Genomic DNA, 26,053 nt, shown 5'->3' on the forward strand with positions numbered 1-26,053 from the left:
GGTCCCCGTCCCCCCTCTCTCCCTCACAAGTTCAGCGGCGCCCCCGCCTCACCTCCGCCGGGCAGCAGCAGCAGCGGCGGCGGCTCCTCCGCGCTGGGGCTCCGTTCCCGCCGCCTCCGGCCCGCGCCCCGCCGGGCTCGCCCTCCCCCCGCTCCCGCCTCGACCATGCACCGAGGGAGGAGGAATGGGATCCCGGCGAGCGCCGACCCGGCCGCCCCCAGCCGGAGGGAGGGAGCCGCGGCGAGGGGCGGGACGCGGCCGCCCTGCCCTACCCTGCCCTGCCCAGGACCGGCCCCCTCACACGGGCGTCCCCTGCTGCCACACCGCCGGCCGCGATGAGGTGCCCGCGCCCGGGGAGGGGGGCGTCCGGAGCGGGGCCGGGCGGGAGCCGAGCGAGGGGAGGGAGGCCCCGCCCGGCCGGCTCTGGGCCCTGGCGGCAGCCGCTGCGGCGGGGCGGGCACCCAGCACCTCGGCCGCGGGCGGCCCGGTGTGCCCCCGGGTCAGTGTCGCAGCCCTCCCCGCGGGCTGGCCAAGCGGGAGAGTCTCTGGAAACAGTCCAAACAAACGCTGACCCGCCGTCCCGGCGGTTTAGGCAAGCAGCGGTCCGTCGTCTGCCTCCTCCGACAGGCCCGGCTAAGAACTGGCACCGGCCTGCACGACGGGCAGTGTCAGGCCCGGTATGAAGTGTCTGTCGGGCCCGGTATTAACGGTCGCACTTCTCGTCACAGTTAATCTGGCCCATCGGAACCGGTCGTGGAGGATGCATTGAATGCAAAGTGGCGATGGTAAATACCAACTCCCCTCCCCGTCTCCCCCCCTCCCCGTTTCCAAACATTCCTCTTAGTCTAGACCTTCTGAAAAAATGCAGTTAATACTTAGACAATTTACATGGCAAGAAAGTGTCTCACGAATTGTCTGCAAAGCTTCTGTTTTCGAACCTGTTCTCCTCAGAACAAATAATTTCCCACCAGTGTCCCTTTAAAATCCCAGTTAACACTCTTCCAGTTTCAAAGCAGCACTCTGATGACTCAGGCTTTTCAAGAACTTTGTAATTTTTAAAGTGTCTTAAGATGTCTAATGCTAAGCACATTTGAATCTACTAGCGGCAGTACTCATTTAAAGCATCTGCAGAGAAAATCATGGTTTAGGCTCGGACATGTCTCCGCATGCCTCTGCTATTCCCTGCTGTTGTGCCCTCATGTAATACGCTGATCATTGCAAGTGTATGACAGGTGTCTAACTTCATACAGCTTTTCTCAATGTCAGCTTCACTTGCTAGATTGGAACTGGCTGTTGCAATAGATAAAACCAGCTGCTAAGTGGGTCAATAAAATAAATCACTCTGGGTATCTCAGAGACATAAATGAAGTGCTACACTAGTGCAAATCTTGATTTGCTGCAGCTAAAGCTTTTCTCCTCCTGGGAAAAAGTAAGGAGTTCTCTTTTCACAGCTATCAGAATGGTATCTCTCACAAACACTGCATTTACTTGAAGCCATGATTTGGGGCTGAATTGCTCTTTTACTCTGATGATACAGAGGGATCAATGCAGGCTGGCCCTGCTGACTGCTTGGGACTCCAAAGTCTTCAACTGTGCAAAGTCAGACTCCAACTGACTGGGTCCAGTTGCTGGATCTGTGCCTTTTTAATTAGTGTCTGCTGCTCAGAAAACCAAAAGTCAGTTAATGTTTTTCTAAGTATGTACGTTTAGGAGGAAGAAACAAGCACAAAACCCCAAGAATTACGTTCCTGTGGCAGAAACATTAAAAACATACTCAGCTATCCACACTTACTGAAAAGAGAGCACATGCTTTCATGTATGATTATTGTCCAAACTTGTATCCTTACGTTACTTTTCCCCCTTCTTTCTGGACAAGTCATCAGATGAAGCATTCTAAAAAAGTTTTATTAGAGACATTTTTGTTTATTCCCATTAAAGTCTCTGAAAATTCATTTTCTACAAAATAAGGGTGTCTTTGTAAAGCTGAACTCTCTGTGACCTCCAAGAGCAGCTACTTTAACATACAATAGGAGACAACTCAATAGGCCTGTTCAAAAATAAACATCTCTTTAAAGAATATTTTAACCCTAGAGACTTCACACAAATAGAGTAGTCACAATGTTACTTGATAATACAAAATTAACGCAATAGACGTATTAATTTTCAAAAAGCTATGAGACCTTTTGCATTCCGTTTTTTAGTGCACTTTGAGCTAGTCTCCATAATAGATGGCTCTGCTACTTTTGGATCAGTGTTTTCCGAAACAGATAAATGCCCCATGCCATTTCAAAAGGATGTGTTAGAACTATCACCATCAATAACATGAAACTAAAAAGTATAAAACCTGCATTGCAAATATTCTTGTAGCAAAGATCAGTTTTCTCACTGATCATCTACTAATTCCTAAAACGATAAAGTGAAGTGCCTATTGATTTAATAAAGCTTACCTAGAATGAAATGAAATAATTATTAATGCATCCCTGGTATATTCATTTATAAAGTTTGCTTCTAAACATAGACACCCTTGTGTGTCCAAATCACATATAAGTCTCACTGCAATTAACAGACGGGATAAAGAATGATGTTGTGATAGTTGTGGTGGTGGATACAGTGGCAGCGGCACCCTCTTCTTCCTCCTCCATTAATTGTTTAAAAATTGTTTGCTGTTTAAAAAGACACAGCAGGAACAGTTATGCAGGAACAGATACACAGTCGTGCTATCAGTTAGTGTTTTTGTGCACCCTTAGCCACTGGATAAAGTAATTACTAATGGGATTGATAACACCGGATAATAAGAAAATGATAACCCACAGAACACTGTGATAAAATTTTTAAGAAACTGATTACAGACTCACAGTATTGCATGTAATATAAAGGGCAGCCATGGCTTAGAACATTTTAATTTGGGCTATTGGGTATTCCAACCCCATCAGGTGCTGCCTGGTCCTCAGCACAGATTGTTACAGATACTTTTTACCACACTACCCTGGATGCAGAAACTCAGTGCATCAGGTTGTGGGGCTGAATGAGTATGCGGGTTAGAAAAAGAGTCACGAGCTGGCAGTTTTTACTAGGAGGTAGGAAGCATTACTCTGAAATCCCCTGATTTGGCCCTGAAGGCCAAGGATTGGGACCCAGACAGATCTAAGCAGAGCATATAATTTTCTTAATTTGAAATGCTTATTTATTTGGAGTTGGTGTGAGGAACTTGTTATTTCCGTCTATCAAAGTAGTGAGTTTTTAATGCTAACTAATTATGATATTGGCTTTGATGCGCAGCTCTAAACATTTTTATTTTGATTATCTGAAATCCAACTGCACAAACAAATAACTCATCACCAGAACTTAGCACATATGGATTATCCAAACAGGAAACGGAGACGTCAAACAAGCACAATTTGGATTAAGTAATATATGAGATGGAAAAGATGATATAATGTTTTTTCCTCTTGCTCATAGATCATCCCAAGTATTAACTTCATAGGCCTTCATTTGTTTAGACAGTTTTCCTCCCTAAACATTGGTTTACTTATAACCCCAGATAGTAATACCTGACATCATTTTGATTGATCTATTTAAATTCTCCACGGACTGTTAGAATGAAGGATTATTTTACCCTGAAATTTCCTGAAGTTCACCTGAACAAATACAGCCTTGGATGTGGCCCAAAAAACATTCTCTGAAGGTTATAAGAATAGCATATAGACAAGGCAGACAAAACAGGATAGCAGAAAGTACAACCAAAGAAGCTATGACATCCAACTATGTTAGAAAATAACATATAGGTTGGAAAGCAGAACAGACACTATTTGGCTCAAAATGAAGCTCTTGCCTAGTCTGTGAATAGCCACTGGAAACTATTAAAAATATTGGAGAAGATACAGAAATGTCTATATGGTGCCTGCAAAAAGCTACAAGTGAACAAAGGGAATATCATGTACGGATACTGCAATTAGAAGAAGTAGTTAGACTAAGCAGCAAATCAATCTCAACTTTGTAAGCTTCAGATATATTCATATTAGATTTGTTCCCTGATTGTATTTACTTTGCTGTTTGTTTTTTTTTAAGTGGCTGCTGTTCCAAAACCTTCTTACTGTGGAAGATTGAAATAAATTTCAATATTCTGTTGAAATGAATGGTCTGACTACAGGGAAGAATTTTATTGGAGAAAAATAATGTTGGAAAAACAATGCTAAAATTGGAACTTGTCCTAAGAACCCCAATGAAAATGGGAAGAGACAAGTTAAGGAGACAGAAAATGGTGGGAAATACACAAAAGAGAGGACTAAATGCTGAAAGAGTTGGAGGGAATTGAGTGAGGGCATGGGTGTTATTTTATTGTGGTTTGTTCTTCTACCCCAAAGAAAAGTAAGATGTAAAACATCAACTGAGAGAGATCTCCAGGAAAATGTATCTTTCTCATGTAATGCTTGTTTTTGTTTACAGCTTCAGAAATCTCAGTTCCTGTAAGCACTTAGTTATGACATTTAATTTTTCAGAAGTTCATTCCTCTAGTGTCAACCAGCATGTGGTGTTACAGAAAAGAATCTGATCCCTCTACTCTGTAGCCAGTGACAGTAGGGACCAAAAAAAAAAAAGACGTGAAGAATGGGGAAACCCATCTGTTACAACTTGTTTTACCATAGCTTGTAGGAACCTTGGTCAAGGGTCATACTCACACTGTACTATAAACACAGAGTAAAATGAGGGCATCCTGGCCAGAAACATCTTACACTCTAAGCAAATCAGACAAACACGCAAATGCCTGGGACAGACAAGCAGAAGGATGCTGAGAACTAAATAAAAATAACAACTACTGATCAGCATTTTTGGCAAAAGTATCATTTAAAACAAAAGCGCCAAATTGATCATCATGGATTTTTTGTAATATAATGGACACTTTGGTAGCAAATGAGAGATAAGAAGAGGCTGTTGTTAAGCTGAAAAGGACATTAAAAATTAGCACCTTATGTTGTAGATAATAAAAAAATCCCGAGCAGATAACAGAAGTATCATACTGAATCTATCAAGTTCAGAGAAAAGGAATTTTATAGTTCAGACCCAAAATAAAGTTTATATGAGAGTTTTAGCCATGGATAGACAGAAAACATACTATCTTAAAGTTATTATGTACAGAATCAATGTACAGTATCCAGACTATCTGCATGTGGGGACCTAGGGAGAGATCAGTGCTTAGTGGCAGAAAGCATGGAGATGTTGTCTGCTGAGAGAAAGGAAATGGGAGGAAGGTTTGGAAGGAAAGGCTCGAGTTGTCTTTAACCATACTGAACTTGAATTGATTGCTTAATTCCAAAATATCCAGAGAGATATCTTGAGATTTTCGTCTTTACAGAAGAAAGGAGTCTAGGGTGACTCAGGAAAGTTAGTTTAATAACGTGCAGATTATTTTGACACTAGGAACAAGTAAAGGAGACAAAGGACAGAGCTGCTTAGAGCTTCCATGGGAAAGTGGTGAAGAAAAGAGTCTTCCAGACACGTAGACCAATGCAAGGCAGCAGCACGCATTCATCAAAGTAAAAACAAATGGAAGAAATAAGGCTAGTTAAAACAGAGTATCTCATAGACTGAGACCTTTAAAAAGAAGGCAACATGAGAAGTGACAAAGGCCTTTGATGGGTGTCAAGAGATATCTGTTGACCCTGGTTGAGTATTCTGAGGTCTCACATTCCAGCTCTGAACCAAGCTCGGTGTTTTGGGGACAGTAATTGTTAAACTAATTTGGGACTCAGCCAGTGTGGTACAAGCAGGAATCCACCACTGTATTTTAAGGCAGCTGTAATTGAATGCAGACACTCAGGCTCACTGAAGGGATCCAGATTTATCACTGTGTCTAATCTGTATTTTTGAAACACATATTATTGTAACTAGTATGAAAAAAAGCTGTCTAGCCAAATAAATGTTGCTTGACACAACAGCAGTAACAGCTGTTTTATCTCCTTTCCCATAATTTGGGGGTCTAGGACAGAGAATATTTGTAAGTGCACTTTGAGGCAGTAATTCATGGGAATTTAAATTAGCAGTATCCTTTCTACTGAACAAACCGAGACATCCATTAGGTATAAATAATTAAAGAGGCCAGGTTTTAAATATGACTTTCATCTATTGAAATTCCCACATTAATACTCAGCTATGCTAATCTATTTCTCTTCTAATGTCTTAGAATCTCTTTTCATGTCCTAAGGAGTGCTAAGAGAAAACATATACAGTCGAATGATTTAATGAGCTTGAGCAGAATACTATGCATATAAAATTTGAAATTACTCTATCAACTCATATATCCAGTTGAAAAAAGCAACTCCAATACATTCTTCAACTACTAGCTTATTTATCACAAATAAGGCATTTTCTAGGACTTTGCCCAAAATATCCTACAGTTCTACTGGCTGTGTTACAAATTATAAAAGGAAATAGTCTAGTGGTATTTCTAGGAATTATATATCTCAAAATTATTTCATATTTTTCATTCATCAGTGCTAACATCATTAGAAATAGGAAAATCTCAAAGATTATAACATTGCCAAGTTTTTCAAAGCAATTTAAAACTTCAAGAAATTGCTTAAGAATTGGGAAGATTCGAACTATCCAAAGAAATTCAGTGAAACGGGCTTCTTACTCCATAATCCCAGTTCTAGAATAACTGCTTGAAACATTTTTCAGAATTAAAATGGGCATCCCAATGAGCAATCCTGCCTAGGGGATAACTCAACCATGATTACGCTAAGGCTTCCAAAGCTCCATGTGGAATGTCAGTGAGACCCAGAGCAACACAAATAAGCACAGTCACAGACACCGACTCCTCCCACTGGCAGTTTGTGCTGCTTTTGAGCTAATTTCCACACATTCCCCACATTCAAGGATGGGAAGTGGATTCCTAGCATGTTTCATGCTTATTTGGAGGCTCAGGATTGTACACACCAACCATGGCATTGCCAGGATGGAAAAACAAGAAAAAATGATGATGCAGATTGGTTTTTGTTGGATTCCCCTTCTTTGTTTAGTTTGTCCTGTAGACTATTGCATTTCCACACCTTGCACTCTAATAAAACTGTTCTTACAGAAGATATAATGATGCCTTCCAGCCCAGAAGTCCATATTAGTAGTCTATCCTCATCTTCTTTATTTGTCAGCCATCTGTCATACAGTACTTGGATGTTTTTTAAATCCTTTCCCTTTCTCATGTCTTGTGTCTCTAGTTTCACTCTATTTTCCTCTCCTGCTCTTACCACAAATGTATTGGAACCCTCCCTACTTCTGAATATGGATAATAGGAAATTATCACATCCATCTCCAAAATGAAATTACATAACAGGCTCAATCTATCAGCTTTTTATTTCCAGACTCTGTAAAAGAAGGATGGAATTCTCATTTACATGTATCCAGTTAGCTATACTGTCTTGAAGCACACTTTCACCTTGATCTTTGTTTCCCCCTCAGAAGCATTTACTTCTGTTTTGAAGCTTATTGACTGTAAAGCCAAATTGGAAAGCATGCACTCTAGAGCTTTTGCCAACACTATATATTTTGGTTAAACCAGAACTCTGAAAATAAACAAAAAAACACAAGAAGAGTTGTTCTGTGTTTAAATTTGAGCTTCCTGAGAGGTAACTCTTCTTCCATCTGCTTGGACCTTGCCACAAACTATTCCAATACACTTAAGATTAAAAAAAATTAGCCTTTGGAGGACATATTGTACAAGCCATCTTCGTTAAGAAAATGAGTTTTATTTTTCAGAAGGCAGTTAGCACATGATATATAATTTAAAAAAATCAACAGTTTTAGCTGTAAAATACCTGCAACACCCATCAAATATGAATTAAAAATAATAACATTACAGGTTAGAGCAACTCCTTCAAAAAAAGCCTGCAATAGCATAATGCATCCTTCACATCCTGTGAGGCTACATCATGTTCATGTTTATGGCCTCACTAGAGTACTAATCTGACATGTGTCAGATTAAAAAGATTCAGATGTCCTAGGCAGCCTAGGGGCACACAACAGCATGTCTCTTCCAAAGAACGAAAGATATGCACAGTACATACTGACATTAATTTGGGGATGATCTTTTAATGTGGAGGATCAAATACAGTCTATATGACTTGGAAGAACCTGGATCTTGCTAAAAGAAAAGATTTGTAAACTAATCGGGAAAATGCCTTTTAAGCTTGAATTCTGTATTTTTGTTATGGCCTGTCTACTGACTCCAGCACCGTCTCACAGCAGGAGGCTTCTTCCTGTCAATCACTAATCACAATTAAGTAGTAACAGTTACAATGTAGCAATTTCCTTGTAACTGCGCGGACTACAGAGTATTACAACATTAGCTTCCTTGGAATACGGCCATGTGTTCTGAATTTTAACAGAAAAAATAATGTAAGATCTACAAAGAGGTTTACGCTTGCTACTTTAAAAATTCAAAAGCTTTTGAAATGAGATTTCATTGTGCAGTGCAGCATACAACACTAAGTTTAAGACAGTCGGCCAAAACATTAGACGCTTTCAAGGAGCATATACTGAATAAACTTGGAAGAGTGAGCAACTGTTTGCTTAAAACTAGCAAAAAAACTTGCTAAATTTACATTATTTTGAAGAAAACATATAACCTCAAAGTTGTTCAGAGAGCTCGAACAAGAGTCTAGAAAAAAACCCCAAAATTTACAGAACATTTACAATTGTTCTGGTACCTGAAGCTGTTAATGACAAACTAATGGAATTCTTTTTTTGCATAATAATGTAAAGCCAAGTGAATGCAATGAACTCTTATTTCTTACATCATAACAGATTAAAGTGGTTGTCTTCAGACAGAGCACAGTGCTGCTTGAAGCTTCTTTGAAAATATTGGGCCTTTTCATTTAAAAATGTCATTTCTGTAAAGTAATACTCTAACTTTGTATTTCAGCTTAATAATAGCTTGTATTTATTATTAAGCCACAAAACATTCATTGAGTGTTTTGGTTTAAAATTCCATGTAATTAAGCTTACTGGTTTTTAGCAATAAAATGTTGTGCTGACCAGAATGCCTGCTAAAACAAACTTCAAAAACAAGTTTAGCGACTGAGAAAACCCTGCTGAAGGAGCCTGATAATTAGGATTTATGGCATTTCCCTGTAGAGAGCATTGTCTTTCTCCAGTTATTCAATGGAAGCTGAATCTGTCACTTTGTTTGATATGGTATCTCTTTATTGACTTCAAAAGAACATGAAAATCAGCCTCAATATAAATAGATGAGACGTAAATAGGAGCTTTTGCTGGTCTAGAAGTCAAGGATTCTGGACCACAGGCTGCTAAACTTTTTTAGGGATCCAGCCGTATGCTAAAATACATATTTCTCACTACCCTTGGCTTTCCTTTAAAATAAAGATGGGCATTTTCGTAACACTTCCTTTCACCTTTTTGCTTATTTAGCCTTCAGGTGTGTATCTGTGTATGTTAGCATGGGAGATCTGTTGGGATTTTTTAACTGAGGCTTCTTCTTGCCACATTATAAAACCTCAGTATTTGAATCCTTGTCTTAAAATAGGTTGATGGCTCTCATGGAAAAAAGTCTGTTTTTTCACAGCTCTTAAAATTATCTACACTGTAAACACTACTGCACCACCTCACTACAAGGAATGTAAATGTCTTTTTGAGGCCATTCGTTTGAATTTCTGTATGTTCACTAGTAACCCTGTTGTCATGGTTTAAGCAGAGACAGGAACTAGGCACCAGGCAGCGGTTCACTCACTGCACCCCACTCCCAGTGGGATGGGGAGGAGAATCTGAAAAAGAAAGTAAAACTTGTGGGTTGAGATAAGAACAATTTAATAACTAATGTAAAATAAAAATGTAATACTAACAATAATAATAATAATAAAATAATAATAGGAATATAATTTAAATAAATAAAACAAAACAAAACAAAAAACCCCAAGAAAAGACACATGATGCACAGTGCAATTGCTCACCACCCGCTGACCAATGCCTGAGCAGTGATCGGCCCCTCCCAGCCAACTACCGTCCAGTTTCTATACTGAATATCCCTCTGGCTCGTTCGGGTCAACTGTCCTGGCTGTGTTCCCTCCCAGCTTCTTGTACACCTGCTTGCTGGCAGAGCATGGGAAACTGAAAAATCCTTAACTTAGGATAAGCACTACTTAACAACTAAAACATCAGTGTGTTATCATTATTCTCACACTACATCCAAAACACACTGTACCAGCTACTAAGAAGAAAATTAATTTTGCCCTAGTTGAAATGAGGACACTTGTCTTCTGATAAGTCAATTCCCTCATCTCTGTGAAATAATCAAATAATCTTATTCCCATTTTATGGTCAGTTTATATCCTGACTGCAGGATGTAACTATTTTCTGCAATAGCTATCCTTGTTAAAAACAGTTAATTCATGATCTCTTAGATCACACACTTACAAGCACTAAAATAGCCTTTTATTGGTCAAAGATTCTCTCACGTGCTAAGTAAGTCTTGGCAAGTCATGCTGCATCTTTAACTATTTTGTGTGTAAGCAGAAAACTTTAAATTGGATTTTTCTGTTTTTCATCTCTATAAGAATTAAATTAGCTTTCCAAGAAGTGATGAATGATCTACATTAAAACACAAATGAAAATGCCTAGCTGGAGATAATATTAATGAAACACTACAGTGATTAGTCCTAGAAATCTGTACTTTCATTATTTGAACAGATAAGATGGAATCAAAATAATAGCTTGGAAACCCAGTACTTCCATTTAGCTGCAGATGGTACTGATATTGCAAGGACACTGTAATTATTGAGAATAATATAGAAAAAGAAAAAAGAAATGAGAATTAAAATACCACAACTGATTAAAAGTAAACATCATTAATGATGATGACTGTAGGGCTAATAAGCTCAAAAGGAAAGAGAAAGGAAGAAACTAATTACAGAGAAAAATAAGGCACATATTGGCCAAGAGTAAGTTGCATAGTCATTAGTGCATGTTCTTCCCGCAGTACCAAAATATCCATAAAGAGCTGTAGTGAATAAAGAAAATTCTGACATGCAAAGCCAAAGTAATAGAAATTGCAGTTTCATTGTGTAATGATCTTACTTAGCTATTACCTACACCTTAGGGCATGGCATCATAGCCCAATTCAATGATTATACAGTACATCAGCTGTAGCTCACAAAATAATACCATGCTGGCCACCACACACTAATAAACCTGGCTAACTATCCCACTGAAACCTTTGAAATACATGTTTTCACTAGGTGAGTTAGTTTTAACAAAATGGCAAATTTCAGCTAGTACTTTCCAGCCTTTTCTTATTTGGTAGTTGGGGGATGGTTACACCAGAAAGTGGTAGGCACTTTGAAAGTGCCATTTGCAAAGTCACTGAATGACAAGTAAGCGAAAGGTGTATCTTAACATCAAAACTAATTCAGCTGATGATCTTTCCTGGGAGTCACATTTGGTTACAAGTCATTGAGACAGCACTTGGAGAAATTCCTCGAAAAGAAAATTCTAAGTATAATTTAGTAAACTAAGAAGAATTAGACCTCTTTGCTCCAAGAAAGGGAAGCATCATGTTTTGTCTGGGAATTCACAGTGTGGCAGGGACATGCTCAGTATGCATGGTCATTCTGAGCACTGCAGGAAGACAGGAGATGGTGCAAGGTCATTAAGAAATGGTTCCATGCAGCAGTTTCAGACCAAGTTCTACACAGTGAAAATTAGGATAAAAGCCACTATTAGTATACAGAATATATACTCTGGCTTTGGAAGAGCAAACAAAGAAAACCAGCCTTGTATGGCAAAGTGCACATGGTTTCCCAATGATGTAACAGCAGCAAAATTAACAAAACCCTAAGCTAAGTGTACAGCAGAAGCATTTATGGATGTCCTCTACTTACTGTGTGTATGCCAGTCTTGTGGACTCATATTTCTGGAACAGTCACCATTTCTAACAAGTTAGATTCTTGTGGTTTTGGCTATCTGATTTCAATTGAAACATCTGACTTGGAGCCAAATCATGGTCTTTCCGAAACTGATTGTAGGCCAAGTGGACTTCAGGAAGCCCAGCTAGAGTATATGCAGTAAAACAAATAAGGGTCCTATTCCTCTCTCGTCTTTCAAATTAATTAAAGAACTATAATGCCCCTGAACCTCCTTTAGTGCTATTATAATCAGAATAAATTAACAAACAGAAAACAGAATTTAATTCTTAACAGTCTGGTCATGGGAAATAAAATCCAATGAATAAATATTTTGCAGCTTATAGGTCTACTAGATTATTTGAATGACAGGCATCTTCCATTTTTCTTATGTAAATACAGAGAAAGAAGAACTGTAGAGTAACTCACGAGAATAAAAATCAAGATTTTCTCCCTGTACGCAGGGAAACCCTGTTTATTACCAGAGAAATGGATGGTCCATGCCAGACTTTGAACAAATGATAATCATGGCTTGAGGCAGAGATCCAAAAACTGAATAAATATGAGGAGGTTACACTTTCAGGCATTTGATGAATCATCTGCAACGTCCTTTGCCCCAAAAATAAGTTTACAATGGAATTATTCTGCACTTTGAAACTGTTAAAGAAAAACAACCGTATTAGAGTGTTCAGCTAAAATAACTTGTAAACTATTGAATAAGTAAATGAAAGACTCGGGGTAACATGGTTGTACAGTAAGTGGAACTACAATCAGCATCTTTATATTGCTTTATTTTTCTCTTAATGTTCAAACTAATAAAAATGGAAGATGTCTTTTTTACCCCATTTTTACACCATTAAAATTCAGTTTCACTGATTATAATTCACCATCTATTTTTTTCTCCAGTAATTTTATTTTAGCTATGTAATTAGGATTTCCTGTTGGCTTTTCCATTCAGTTTTTCTGATTACAGTCTTTCTTTGTTTAAATACAGCAGGCATTTATCTCTCTAACATCTTCCAGAACAGTACCAAAAAAAATCCTATCAGAGACAGCAAAGAATGCATAAATGAGTGACCCTTAGACTCATAAGTCAATAGAGAAAGTTGATATAATCCACCCTCAACAACAACAGCACATTCTGTCAACTCAGCTAAAGTTGCCAATATAATCACATTTGCGATAGAGATACAATTATGGCTAGAGGATTCCCACAGCCCTGCCAGATTCCTCAAGGGGATTAGCACTTGTCTGATTGCAGTACACAACAAAGACATTGTTAAAATATCAGTGTATCAATCAGGAGGAATTTGGAGACTTTGAAGTTTAAAAAAATAAAACAACAGTGTAGGAAAAAGAAGCAGTTACAACAGTTAGGGGCAGTTATGTTCATCTGATTTAGTTAAATTATACACTCTGATGAGAGTTTTATTCTTAATTTGTCAGCAACAAACTTAGAAATAACTTTTTAAAATATCCATTAATTAATATCAACAGTTATTTGAAAGTACTTCAGCTTTATGTGATCTTTTCCCAAAAGCAAAATATAAAGGAACATTAATCACCATTAACCATGAGTCTCAGGCTCCTAATTAACAGAATGCAGAGCCTGAGACTGCATTTCCCTACACTATTGCCAGTGTTCCTTTCTCCCAGCAGCTAATTTCAGAAGTTGGTGTAGAAAGTCTAAGGTGGTGGACCTATTAAGAACAGGGTGTAGTAATTGCCAATACATTCTCTTCTTAATCACTCTCTGCTTTATAGGCAATACATAAATTTCAGCTGTATAACATGCACTGATAAGAGTGACAATGAACAATACCCACATAATTTCCTATGAGCATAAAGTCATTGTCCTGGAATTTACTGTTGCAACCTCCTTATAATAAACATACAGAAATGTGCAGGCTTCTATTTTGCTAACTTACGTGAATAGTTTCTGTCACTGTTTGGGTACGGAACCAAGCTAAATGTCATATACCAAAGGTGTCAACTATAGGGATGTACTCAAACTCAAGGTGTAAGAATTCACCAAAAGCTTGCTGTGATTTCCCAAGAAATTTGTACTAGCTGCAGGAGTGGACTTCTCAGAACTTCTTGTGCAAGTCCAGCAAATATCACAGTTTTAAGAAATGTTCCAAAAATCAATATCTATTCAAAAGCATCTCTAACAGATTAGTCACAGAAGTGACTAAGGATGCATAAATTCAATAAATGCAGATAAAGTGCAGCACATACAGTGAGAGCACAGAGAATAGCAACCAGAGATTTCCTAATATTGCTCTCCTTACTACCTTTGTTCCTACTACAAACAAATCTTATGGAAGTTTACACAGTTCCAACTGAGTTTGCAGCTCGTGCCATGCTTGATAAGTCTTTCATTGCAAATAATCTGATTTTTTTCAAAGAGCACTGAGGTCTTCCAGTGAAGTCAGAGGGCATGCTGACACCAGCATGAACTTGAACAAATCTTAAATGAGAACAAGCAGCCAAAGCAACTGGATAACTTTCTTAGTCCAGAGTCCACGGGCTTTGCAGTGACCATTGTAAAAATATATATGCATCATTCATAGCACCACAGAAAGATGAATAAATAGAAATGATAGCAGCAAGTAAAACTGTATGACAAACTGCTTGCTTTATCCAGTGTGTTACAACCATGTTCTACAACTGATGCAGCCAGTGGTCATCAGATGAGCAGGCTTATGCACTGTTAGGACAGAAGTGTGCTTGGATAGACATACTGTGCTCACAAAAAAATCGTCTGTTTTTAAATTGTATAGCTGGCCTTAACCATCACCATGTCATCGGCAGAGAAATAACGCGTCTGTCAGAAAGAAATTACAGACTGACTAGAGTTGAGTTACTCACTCTGAGCATGAAAAGATCCAATTGTTACTGTGACATAAATATGCAGAAGCATGCCACTGCCACATGCATGCTAGAGACCAGAAATAAAAAAAGTAGAAAAAAGGGACTAATATCTTTCTAATAACTGCATAGTACTTACTGGTAAAAACTAGCATAGCTCATTTGGCTACAGTAGAGCTATATCAGCCTCAAAACATGAAGATTTTGGCTCTTCTGTGACTCTTATTATTCCTCAAGAGTTTGGAACAATAGGCCTGAAATCAGAGAAACACAAAAGCATGAATTCTCAGTGAAACATGCATAACTAGATGATGTGATGAGAGCTGGAACTGACAAGAGAAAGGCCAGGTCATGCAGCTTTCAGTTTGTACATGCCAACAAATCATTAAAGGTGTGTGAGGATTTGCAAATGCTACATGATTTGAAAATCTGTTCTGCCTTTAATTTTTTGGTTTACTGCCTTTGAGCTGAGAGGAATGAAGAGTGTCAGATTACAAAGTTGAATTCCTATTGCTGACCAGAAAACATTGGATTTCCTTGTTCGGACCCTAAGGGAAAGAACAGTCACCCCTGTTAGGGCTTTTTGGAACTTGATTTCTAACCAGTAATGTAAAGCTAAATGTGGGCCTGTTTTAGAACTATAGAGATCTACCCAATTTACTGGGCTCTCTGTCTGTATGGGCTTTACTATGGGTCTACCAAAAGCAAATTCTATCCTAAACATATTTTTTCTTTCTAGAGTGTATAGCTATCATTTGATCTTTATGAAAAAACTTCTTTCATTTCCAGGTTTGTGAGCAGAAGGATGAGGAAATGGAGATTATAACATTTTCAAGGCAGTAAATTTTGTTAATGATAGTTCCTAGTATTAGCAGGTCTGTTTTGAAACTGAAGTTCTCTGAATAAATATATGTTTGATATCTTTCTCTGGAGTCATATCTAGCTAACCCTGATTTTAAAGATAAACACAAAATGAAAAAAATAAAATAACACTAAACAAGAATAGAGTGTTTGTAATATGCATAGATTTAAAAACTGGGAGAGTTATTAACTGAGAGTAATTTCTCTTCTTTCACCAGTGACACAGGATAACAGTTGTCAGCACATCACATCTTCAGATTACTGTTCAAAATAACTCCATGATTCCACAATAAATATCTTTATCAGTGAACAAGAATCGAAGAGTTTTCCCTGAACTGAGAACAGGATTCCAGTTTATATTATAAGTGGGAATCTTTAATTCTGCTCTACAGCTGGACTGGGCCAGTTCATAAAATAAGCTGGAACCACGACTGCACTCGGGTTGAGTGACTGATATCCACTTTTTCCAAAAGGCACCATTTTTGGCACAGCCCTGTCTCTATTTCTCACAATATCCTCTCCTCTCCCTCTTGTCATATAGGCAACTAAAACACAATTAATTAATCATTAATTAATTCAGAATCTTCTGAGAGCAACTCATGGGCAAAGATCTTTCATGAACACTGCATTTACTTGAAGCTATGGTTTTGAGTGGAATTACTCTGACTTTCGCTTTGAAGGTACAGAGGGATCTATGCAGTAATCAGCTCCTAAGACAGCAGTGGAAGGAAACAACACTTTGAGAGCACTGCAGCTGTGTGTGCATTTTGGGCTGAGAGTTACGGAGCTAAACAATGCCAGATCTCTGCTACATCTAGAGTTTTGATGATTATCAGTGTGTTATTGTCACTTACAGCCTGGCTAATGTTTAGGATGAAACCAAGTATTCTTAAAACATTTTCTTTTATTCTAATGCACATCAGTAGTACATTTATGCAAAGCACAATGAAAATAAATTATGGATAAAACCAGCATTTACATACAAAAAGAGGCCATTACTTTATTTGAACATGCCATCAAACAAATGTCATTAAATCATATTAAGTAAAAGAATGGATAGTGGCTGCTATTAAAAAGTCAGCTTTTGCTAGCAGCTCATGATGCTTACAAATAGATTCCTATAGGACATGAGAAGAATGGCTCTTAAATGATGTTGTTATAGCAGGGTCTCAGCATCATCACTGTTTCTGAAAAAATAGATGCTAATGCACCGAGTAATTTCATCTTAGTATTTAGAAACAGAGACCCAAATTGTGAAATTTAGAAGTACAATAATCTTAGATAAAGTGGAAGCTTGGTTTGGTTGGATTTGGGTTTTTGATTGTGTTCATACACATTTTATGTCACAAGTTAAACATAAAATGCATAATTCATTGAATAGTACAAAAATCCTCAATAGTATTTGTGGGTTAAAAATTAGACTTGCCTCTTAACGCTACACTCAGTCTTTACAGCCAGAAACATGGCTTCTTGCAACTTTATTTAATTATAAGTATTGTAAGAAGATGCTGTCCATTTTCTAGTGGAGGAATAATAATTAAAGAAAATTTTGGTTTTAGCTATTTTTTTACTATACCATGGCCTTTTCTTTATTATAAATACAGAGAAAGGGTGAATTCTAAAAATTTCTCCATGTAAAACAATGTGCATTAAATCCATGTGTATTGTGGGGAGAAATAATTACCAAAAAATCCTATTGTTAACAAGCAATTGTAACTCAGAGGAATTTCAGACACCTTATACCTGCTGCCTCTAAGAGACAATCTCTCAATCATTCACTTCTGTAAATATTTCTTCAGAGTGGGCTACTTTCTAGGGCAAATATAAACAGAAATGCAATTGTTCTACTCTATTCCCTCCTACATTTTTCAAAATCCAGCTGGAATATTTTCATAAGTCTTTTATATGATAAATGTGCCTGTTTTTTACTCAGCCAAAGGCTGTGCCATTTCAGCTGTTCTGGAATTTTTTTTTAGGCTGAATTTATGGCAAAAGAAAACTATCAGCAAGTTCTTAGCCAGGCTTCTCCACTTTATTAGCCTTGGAGCTTTAGCTAGAAACAGAATAATGGTAATGTATATATTGCTCTTATCCAGTTGTTTAATATACCATGACCATGCTTTCTTCATTGTAGAGTAAAGCCAAAACAGAACTGAAAGGCAGGAAAATTACTTTGTTTCTGCAACGTGTCACTGCTGGGGCAAGGGGGTGTGATCAGACCAGACTCATAGCTATTTTGCGATTATTTCAGACTGTTTTATCAACCAAGTATGACTTGTGGAACAGAATATTTGAAAACAAAGCAAAGGGAACAAGAATTAAAGGGAAAATTCAGTGTATCTATAAAGGCCACCTACAGGGCAGCAGCGTTTGCATGGTTCTTGGGATGGCAGTTACGATTTTCACAGCCTTTTAAAAAGGCTCCCCTTACCACTAATACACAGGGCAGAGTGGAAAAAACGATGATCCTCCAGAAATTTACTGTTCTCAGGGATGACCCCACACTGGTGAGCAACATTGAGACAACAGTTTGGAGTCACAGAACTGCCATGACTGTATCTGGAGAGGAAAAAAAAAAAGGGTATTTGTTACAGTGAGTTAAATAGAGTAAAGCTGGAACTGAGCGTATGTCTGCTAGACGTGAAGTCAAACCTCTGACTTAATGCTCTCAACATTCATCTTCTCATTGTCCAGAGACACCCGTTAAACTTTTTTTCCCAGTGAGGCAGGATAAATGTAAGCGTAACTTAAGGGCTCAGATGTCCTTGAATAAGCCATTTCAGAGCTTTCTATCCAATAAAAATTGATGACTCCTACTTCGTGAGTGTGCTGGGAGAATGTACACAATGAAGAAAGGCTCCAACATCCCTGGTTAATAGGGCCATCAAGTGATGTTCCCGGCAGAATTGCAGATCCCGTGAAATGATTTGGGCAGGCCACAGATGTCCTGATCAAAGTTTTCCATTCATTACCATGGGCTCTATGCCCAAAACTACTCAACAAGCACTGCTGAATACTAAACACAGCTTACTTTGTTTGTACGTGTATTCACTGCATTCTAACTCCTTGTTTGCTTGAAGAAATCACAAGAATGCATGGCATAAAGCAAGACAGAGCTCTTTTATTTTTATCACTGTCCTGAATGGCAGAATCTGGCAGCCCAGAACTGTGGCTTTGGTGTAGTACCTTGTTGTGGCTTTTGAAGACTCGTTCAAATAAGCACTGCATTCCTTAGATCCAAATCTAGCAATTCTGACTGTACTTTTTTCTAACTATAGTCCTGCAGACAAAATATAGCTGCCTTTGTTGCTATTGAGTTTAGCCAGAATTAGGAGATCAACATCCGATAGCTGCTTTGATGATGGCAGCTGGTAGTCACTTTTTTGAAACTTGGCAGCAGATATATCGCCAATCTTTCCAATATCTCTCCACTCCACCCTGCAAAAATAACACTCTCAGGAGGGAACATTAACGCAACAAGAACTTAATGCATCATCCTCTTTGCCTCTGCTAACCACAGTATGCAATTACCACAAGGGCCATCGCTGAACCCATCCATGGTTGGATGGCTGACTCACTCTGCCTGATCTGTGCCAAAATGTTTTTACTGTTACTTGCAGAAGTTCTGCTTGATGTAGATGAGCTCATACACGCATTGTACGGCACCGGAAGAAGACATGTGAGAGCACTGGAATCAGAAAAAGCAGCTTGGGACCCCAGAGAACTCTCTACACCATATATTGAGCCAGGATCTTCCCATATAACAACCCAACTTGAAACTGAATCAAAACCACTCCCTGCAGCTGACAAAGACAGTATGCTGCAAGAGTTAAATCACTCAGCTGGAAACCTGCTGGCAAAAAATTTGCTCAAACTTAGAATTGGTGGGGTTTTTTCCCCTTCTCTTAGCAAAAGCACTGGTTTCCTCATCACCTTGGCTTATTTATAGCTAGAGACACATGAAACCTATGGGTCCACTCAGGGTGGGGCTGCAAAGGGGCTGCCAAGGGAAGGGCTGGGCTGTAGAAAGGGTCCTCTGACCCCTCCATCATGTCAGAGATAAGGTTAATGTTATGAGAGACACAGCCTCAGGGTCCAGCTGGAGGGGGGCCTGTGGTGGGCTGCCAAAGGAGCAGGTAGGCATGAAAATGAATTCTCCCTTGACGACTGCTACGTCTTGGAAATGGTTTGGTGTTCCCAGGCTAAGCACAGCCCACACTTATGGTTAGATTCTGTATCACCATGTATTGCTTGACATACATTTTTAATTTGTCAAGTTTTCTTTCACTTAGACTGTTTGACTTCTGTGTTTTGTGATTTACTTGCCTATTTCTCATTTGGGTTTCCCTGACCCTAGAATTACAAACATGGCTACACATACAGACTGCATGTCCTTGTGTGCCAGACTCCATCACACATGCTGTATCAGTGGCTCTGTCACTATGACCCCTTCCATCAGGACTCTTTGGTAAGGGTGGCACAGGTCTAATAGGATTCTCTGTGTAACCTCAAGCTCATTTACTGCTTCTTAAAGAAAACATGGAAGAACTTTGGGAATATCCCCAGTAGCCTTACTACCATTAAACCACTTTGTCAGTAAGATGAGAGGCAAATTCACAGAGGCCAATAGGGACTGCTAGTGGAGCTTCAAATCCACACAGACTACGTGGGTTTAAACTCTGGGTTCTTCTGTTCAGAGATTATGAAGAGGATTAAACTCAGAGTTTCATCCAAGACCCATTTATCAAATTTAGGAAAGTTGGACAAATTATTTTCAGGCTGAATATAGGGCCTTTGACTCCAGAACAGGTCCAGATCTTCTGTTTCGCTTAGAAAATCATCCCTTCCTTGTTTCTGTCCATCTTCTTGTAAATAAGTAATGCAAAATGAGTAGCTAGTGTGTAAGCATTCTTCCTAAACTTGGTTACTTTTCTGAAGCTTAAATCATTTCTACAATATAAAAATGAAGACTTTTGAATTTAAAATCCTCAGATGTTTGCTAGATTAAGAATGAATCTTAACTTGGAAAGGGATGAAATGAAGTTTTATTTAGACAGTCCAGAATGCTTGCATTTTTGAACGTTACTCAAGTAACCACAAAATATATAAAGAATTCTTTATTTCCCAATTTGAAACAACTGAACAATATACAACTCTTTGCAGATGCCAACCTAAATGTGTCAGCCACATGGTTTTTTTCCCTAACCCATTTCAATTAAAATATTTTATGAAGGACCACCCATGGAAAATAATTAGGAAGTAAAATAAATAATGATGTGTACTGTAGCTGAGAAAATAATGAATCCTTGGATATTAAAATATAACAAGAGGAAATAGAGGGTGAATTTGATACCTATAGAAGACAGTGACATGCCACGGTCTCTTCCTAATAGGTGAATTATATGAACTAGAATATCAACAAGATATTAAAGTGCAGATTATAGAACATAGAGAAAAGAGAACATAAAAGTTCTTTTACCTCTGAAATTAAAATTAGACATTCCTTAATCTTTTCTAACTTTAGCCAAGGAGCTGACATTGATGGGAGACTCAAACACATTAATTACTTGAGCTTTTACAAGTTAGCTGATGTTTCTTTCTTTTCCATGAAATTGGATATCAGCATAAAAATAACAGTACCTGTATTAAAAATTTCATTAACAGAAGTTCCCACTTTTGTCGGTAAGCCACCTTTCCTCATGTAATATGAGTGCTGAATTCTAAAAGACAGACAGGAATGTACGGCAGGAATTCCCCCCGTCCCCGAGTCCAGTCCCTTGTTATTGTGGCAACCACATCCTGTAATTGCTACTATAAACTAAAATGTTATATGTGGGTATTGACTGAGAACAGTTAGATTTCTAGTCTTACATGTCTGCTTGTGTAGACAGAGTGCTAAATAAATATGTGCTATGAAAAAACCAGCCAACTCTTTCAAGAGTGAGAATAATGTAAATTCATTGGATCTACTTGCCTTATATACTGGTGGGTGGCTGTCAACTTCTCCATCTGCATTTTGATTGCAAGAATAAATTAATCAACACAGTCTAAACAAACGAGGAATGGAGTACTAAACAGATGGAACCTCTGATATTTGGATGATTTATTTCAAAAAAGCATTTGAAGGCCAACCTGTATCATTAATGCATAACATACATAAATAGTAAATCTAAAAGTTGCACAAGGTGATTTGACAGCTTATTCTTTCAGAATCCCATATTCCAAACCATATTACTAACTATACGCTACAGAAAATTAGGATATGAAACTTAAAGTTGCAGTAAACAGATAAGTTATAAACTAGCATAAATCATTATATTGGTATAAAATAAAGAAACTGCAATAGTTAGGGAAGGGAACTGCAATAAAGGTTTTTCTAGAGCTACTAAAGGAAGATGTGAGCTTTGTTGAGGTGATGCAATAGCTTGTAAAAAGGTTTTGTTGCTTACATTTTCCATCCCTTGCCGTGGTCAGCAAGTAACAGAGCCTGAGCCTCAGTTATCATAAAGAATCTTCAAAAATTCAAAAGTGAAATGCTGCTGTGCTCTGAAGCCAAGATTGTCACGGTCTGTTTGGATCTCTCAAATTTACAGGACAACATACTCTGTAAATTATTTTGTGAGCTCATTAGGAAAGAAAACAAACATACACACCAAACAAGGGCTCAATGCCCTTCATATAGACTAGTCTAACACGTGAATTCACTAATTCATCCTTTAATTCATGAGGTTTCTAACTCACAAGTTGTCTAATTTGTAACTTGTAACTCAAGCAAAATACTTACCTAGCCAATGATGAGCGTGCTCATCCTTTCTCCTCCGTCACACTGCAGGAATCCCCTGTATCACACTGGGAAGCACGAAAGCCTGAGCAGTCTGGCTGCTGTTGGATACGCTTCAAAAGCCTTTTGAGTAAGGTGATGTATTTATACCTTCCAGCTTGGAAGTTTGGTCTATACCATTTCCATAGTTAGTGGATTCTGAAGGAACCGCCAGACAATCAATAGCAAGGATTATGGCTGAGGGAGCCTGCACGCTGCAGGTGATAACGGCTGTGTAATGACCTATAGGCCTTCCTGTGGGCTGCCTACATGTTGCTCTCACTTTGACTTAACAGCGCTGCTCCCAACACACATCGGGCCTTTACATGAGCTGTGTTAGCTAAAATCTGAGCAGGAATTGAATGAACAGTCACACATGACAGAAAGAAAAGCTTAAATGTGTTTTGTGAAATGGAAGATGTGATCAGCTATCAGTTTGGAGACTACCTTTGCAGAACATATTAATTTTTTTTGATAATTTAAAGATATTGGTTAATATGAAAGGTGCTAAATGTAGTATAGTAAGAGTTTCTGTCACAGCATATGTATTTTACCAGTGAAAATTCAAATTACCTGGAAGCAGGTCACAAACAAACAGATGATTCTTCGCACAGTGTCTAGTTAGGCTGTGGAAACATGTGATTGTGTGAATACCAACAGTTTAGAAGGTATTGTAAGGCTGTGCACTATGCCAAAGGACCCCAACGGAAAGTTTGTGCAACCTCACGGAAGAGAAAAAAAAATCACTGAAAGCAACTGGACACATAGAAGTTAAATCTCTGAGGCTCTGAGTGATCATTTACAATGTGAGGGACAATCTGAAGAGCTTATCACATACGCTTGCCCTGGTCATATCCTGCTGCAACCATCTGCTTTCAGCCACTGATGGATGAATGGACAAGGATACTGAACTTTGGTCTGAAACAGGGTTCCAGAACATATCCAACCAAACCACAGAGAATATACGTTTGCCCACTATAAGAGAATTATCTCCTCCCAAACTATTTTCCTTCTTTCCCTATCTTCAAGGCTGATGAGACTGAATGAAATAGAACAGGTAAAACACTGAAATAAAGGAGCAGAAGTGACAAAGGAGAGAGAGAGAAACATGAGGCTCTTTGGGAAAAAGACAAACAGCTGAACAGGCTTCTGGAGAGCTTTGGCTTCACTTCCACTTGTACGAAAACATCAAAGGTGGAAAAGGCAAGCTAGATATAAGACAGTGCAATGGAGAATCAGCTGTATCAGAAAGCAGGAAATTCTGTTAATTTTTATATGCATTTTCAGTTTTCTTAAGTTTCACCTTTTCCATGCTTTATCTATTTTTAAAAATGCACAAATTTTGTCAAGTCTGTCTCTTCACGAATCTGTTTGCTAACAATTAGCACAAGTCTCCTGAGGGAAAACTGGGAAAAGGTGTGCAAAATTTTAATGCAATTTATAGGAGTTGGTCCTGGAGCCAGAAAATAGGCAATAAGATCCCTACTTTCTGGAGAGGATGACAGCTAGAGCTCTGCAGCCTGAGAACTTGGCTAAGGACACTGAGAAGCAATACAAGAACTCTGGCCAGACTCCAGAGGTTTGAGACATTAAGAGAGCTGGTGGGTTCATCTTGCATCAGTTTGATGAGTAACCAAGAAATGTTGCTTGGCCTGGTTTCTTCATGGCTCAGAGCCCACTTCAGGATGAAAACCGTCTCTACTATGGTGTAACAAAACAAAATCTGAGAAGAAAGGGTACTCACCAGGCAGGCAATAGAAGTAAGGTTTTGTTGATCATAGACTCACTGAATGATTCATGCAGAAAGGTCCCTTTGGAGGTCACCTCATTGTTCCTCACAACTCCCACCAAAGCAGGGCCAACTTCAAATTCAATCCAACTTCAGGGACAGATCACATTGCTCAGGGTCTTCTCCAAGGACAGGGCTGCCATAGCCTTGCAGTTCCCATATCTGACTAACCTTATGGTGTGATTTTTTTTTTTTTTCTTATATTGAATTTGAACTCCACATGTTCCCTGTGTACTTCTCATCTTTGTGTACCTCTGAGAAGGGTCTGCCTTCATCTTCTCTATGCCCTTACACTAGGTGGCTGAAGATAGTAATTTCCCCTTTCTCTTTCTTCTCCAGCCTAAACTAACCCATTTCTTTAGCTTCCCCATGATCATCTTCATGGTGCTCCACTGGACTCACTCCAATTTGTCAATACTTTTCTTGTACAGGGGAAGCCCCAAATATGATGCTATGCTCCAGTGCTGAATAGAGGGGAATAAACCCTTCCCCCAGAGTGCTGGCTACATTCTTGCATATATGGACCAACATGTGGTTCGTCTGCTTCACCAACAGAGCACACAGCAACTCTTGTTCTATTTATTGTCCAGCAAGACACCTAGATTTTTTTTTCCCAACAAAAATGCTTTCTATCCAGTCATAGCCCAGTGTGTACTCCTGCATAGGGCTATCCCACCCCAAATGCAGGACTCTGCCTTTGTTGAACTTCATGTAGTCTTTGTGCCCCATTTCTTCAGGCTGTCAAGATCCCTCTGCCTGACAGCCCTGCACTCCAGCTGACCACCACTCTCTACTCCAGTTTGATACATTAACAGTGAACAAGGGTTAGGGATTTTCCTGTATTCTGGGAGGTTTGGGGGTTTTTACTGTGGGAGATTTCTGTCTGTTCCCTTTTCTGGATGGAGGTGCATGTTAAAGGCAAAAATTATGCTAACTGTTGTATTTTTTTTTTTTCTGCTCTTTACAGATATGTAACAACTTCCAATAGATTTGTCTTCTGGATAAACACGAAACCAAAAATCAGTTTATTCCACAAGATGGATGCATTCTGGATATCCTTGCTGCCATGATTCAAGGAGGGAGGCAATGTTTTACCTTCTGCATTAAAAGCATATTCTGGACAAAGAATATTTTCACAATAGATTTATAATTTTACCAACATTTCACATAAAATTGTTGGGAAGGAACGAGTGGGAAAAGACTGAAATAAGATCCCCAACATATTTTAAGTGTAAGAAATACTGAATTACTCAAGGAATGAGCTCACAATTAGCAATAGTTTAATAAACAAGGTAAGAAATATGTGACTAGGACCCTGAGTCCATAAACCAGACTCCACTACAGGATTGTTTTGCAGGATGCAGTGCTGTGCACTATGCCCAAGGACCCCAAGCTCCAGTTGCTGCTGGATCACAGTTGGGATCCTCATCAGGGTAAAACACGGGCACTGAATGTTTATAATAATACTGAAGCCGTGACAGCAGTTTTTCTACCACATGAGGATATTTTTCAGACAAATCATTTTTTTCTTCAGGATCATGAACAATATCAAATAGCCAGAGTCTCTTTGTTGGTGGATCAGATGATTGAATCTCTGACTCATTGAACAAAGATGGTGGAGGGAACCAATGACTGCAGCCTGCAGAAACAGGAATAGTCCAAGGGTTAATTCTCAGACACAGAGCAGCAGTGTGGAGACAAAGAGTTATACTGTAATGGACAAATTCACTAGGTCCCTTGACAAGCCACTGGCCAGTGACTGTTGCTGCATTCCTTAACTCTAGCCCAGCACCAGAGTCTGTC

General features: G+C 38.8%; 1 protein-coding gene and 1 long non-coding RNA gene across 4 annotated transcripts in view; one reads left to right on the plus strand and one right to left on the minus strand.

The window, feature by feature from the left end:
- The first annotated feature begins 407 nt into the window (after positions 1 to 407).
- Positions 408 to 25,326, plus strand: LOC115337077. Of its 2 annotated transcripts, none has more exons than XR_003922025.1 (3): positions 408 to 785; positions 22,474 to 22,557; positions 25,218 to 25,326. It is a non-coding gene; the product is annotated as an uncharacterized LOC115337077 (long non-coding RNA). The 2 variants fall into 2 exon arrangements; XR_003922024.1 differs by lacking the exon at positions 408 to 785 and adding an exon at positions 17,276 to 20,109.
- The window catches only part of ARSB (arylsulfatase B), a 67,748-nt gene continuing 66,947 nt past the window's right edge, over positions 25,253 to 26,053 (minus strand). For both annotated transcript variants that reach the window (XM_030005073.2, XM_041120958.1), the window contains exon 8: positions 25,253 to 25,889. In XM_030005073.2, the coding sequence (XP_029860933.1) occupies positions 25,624 to 25,889 (266 nt within the window). In that variant the 3' untranslated portion in view covers positions 25,253 to 25,623. The remainder of the gene's footprint in view (positions 25,890 to 26,053) is intronic.

This window comes from Aquila chrysaetos, chromosome Z, assembly GCF_900496995.4.
Source record: "Aquila chrysaetos chrysaetos chromosome Z, bAquChr1.4, whole genome shotgun sequence".
Classification (NCBI taxonomy): Eukaryota; Metazoa; Chordata; class Aves; order Accipitriformes; family Accipitridae; genus Aquila; species Aquila chrysaetos.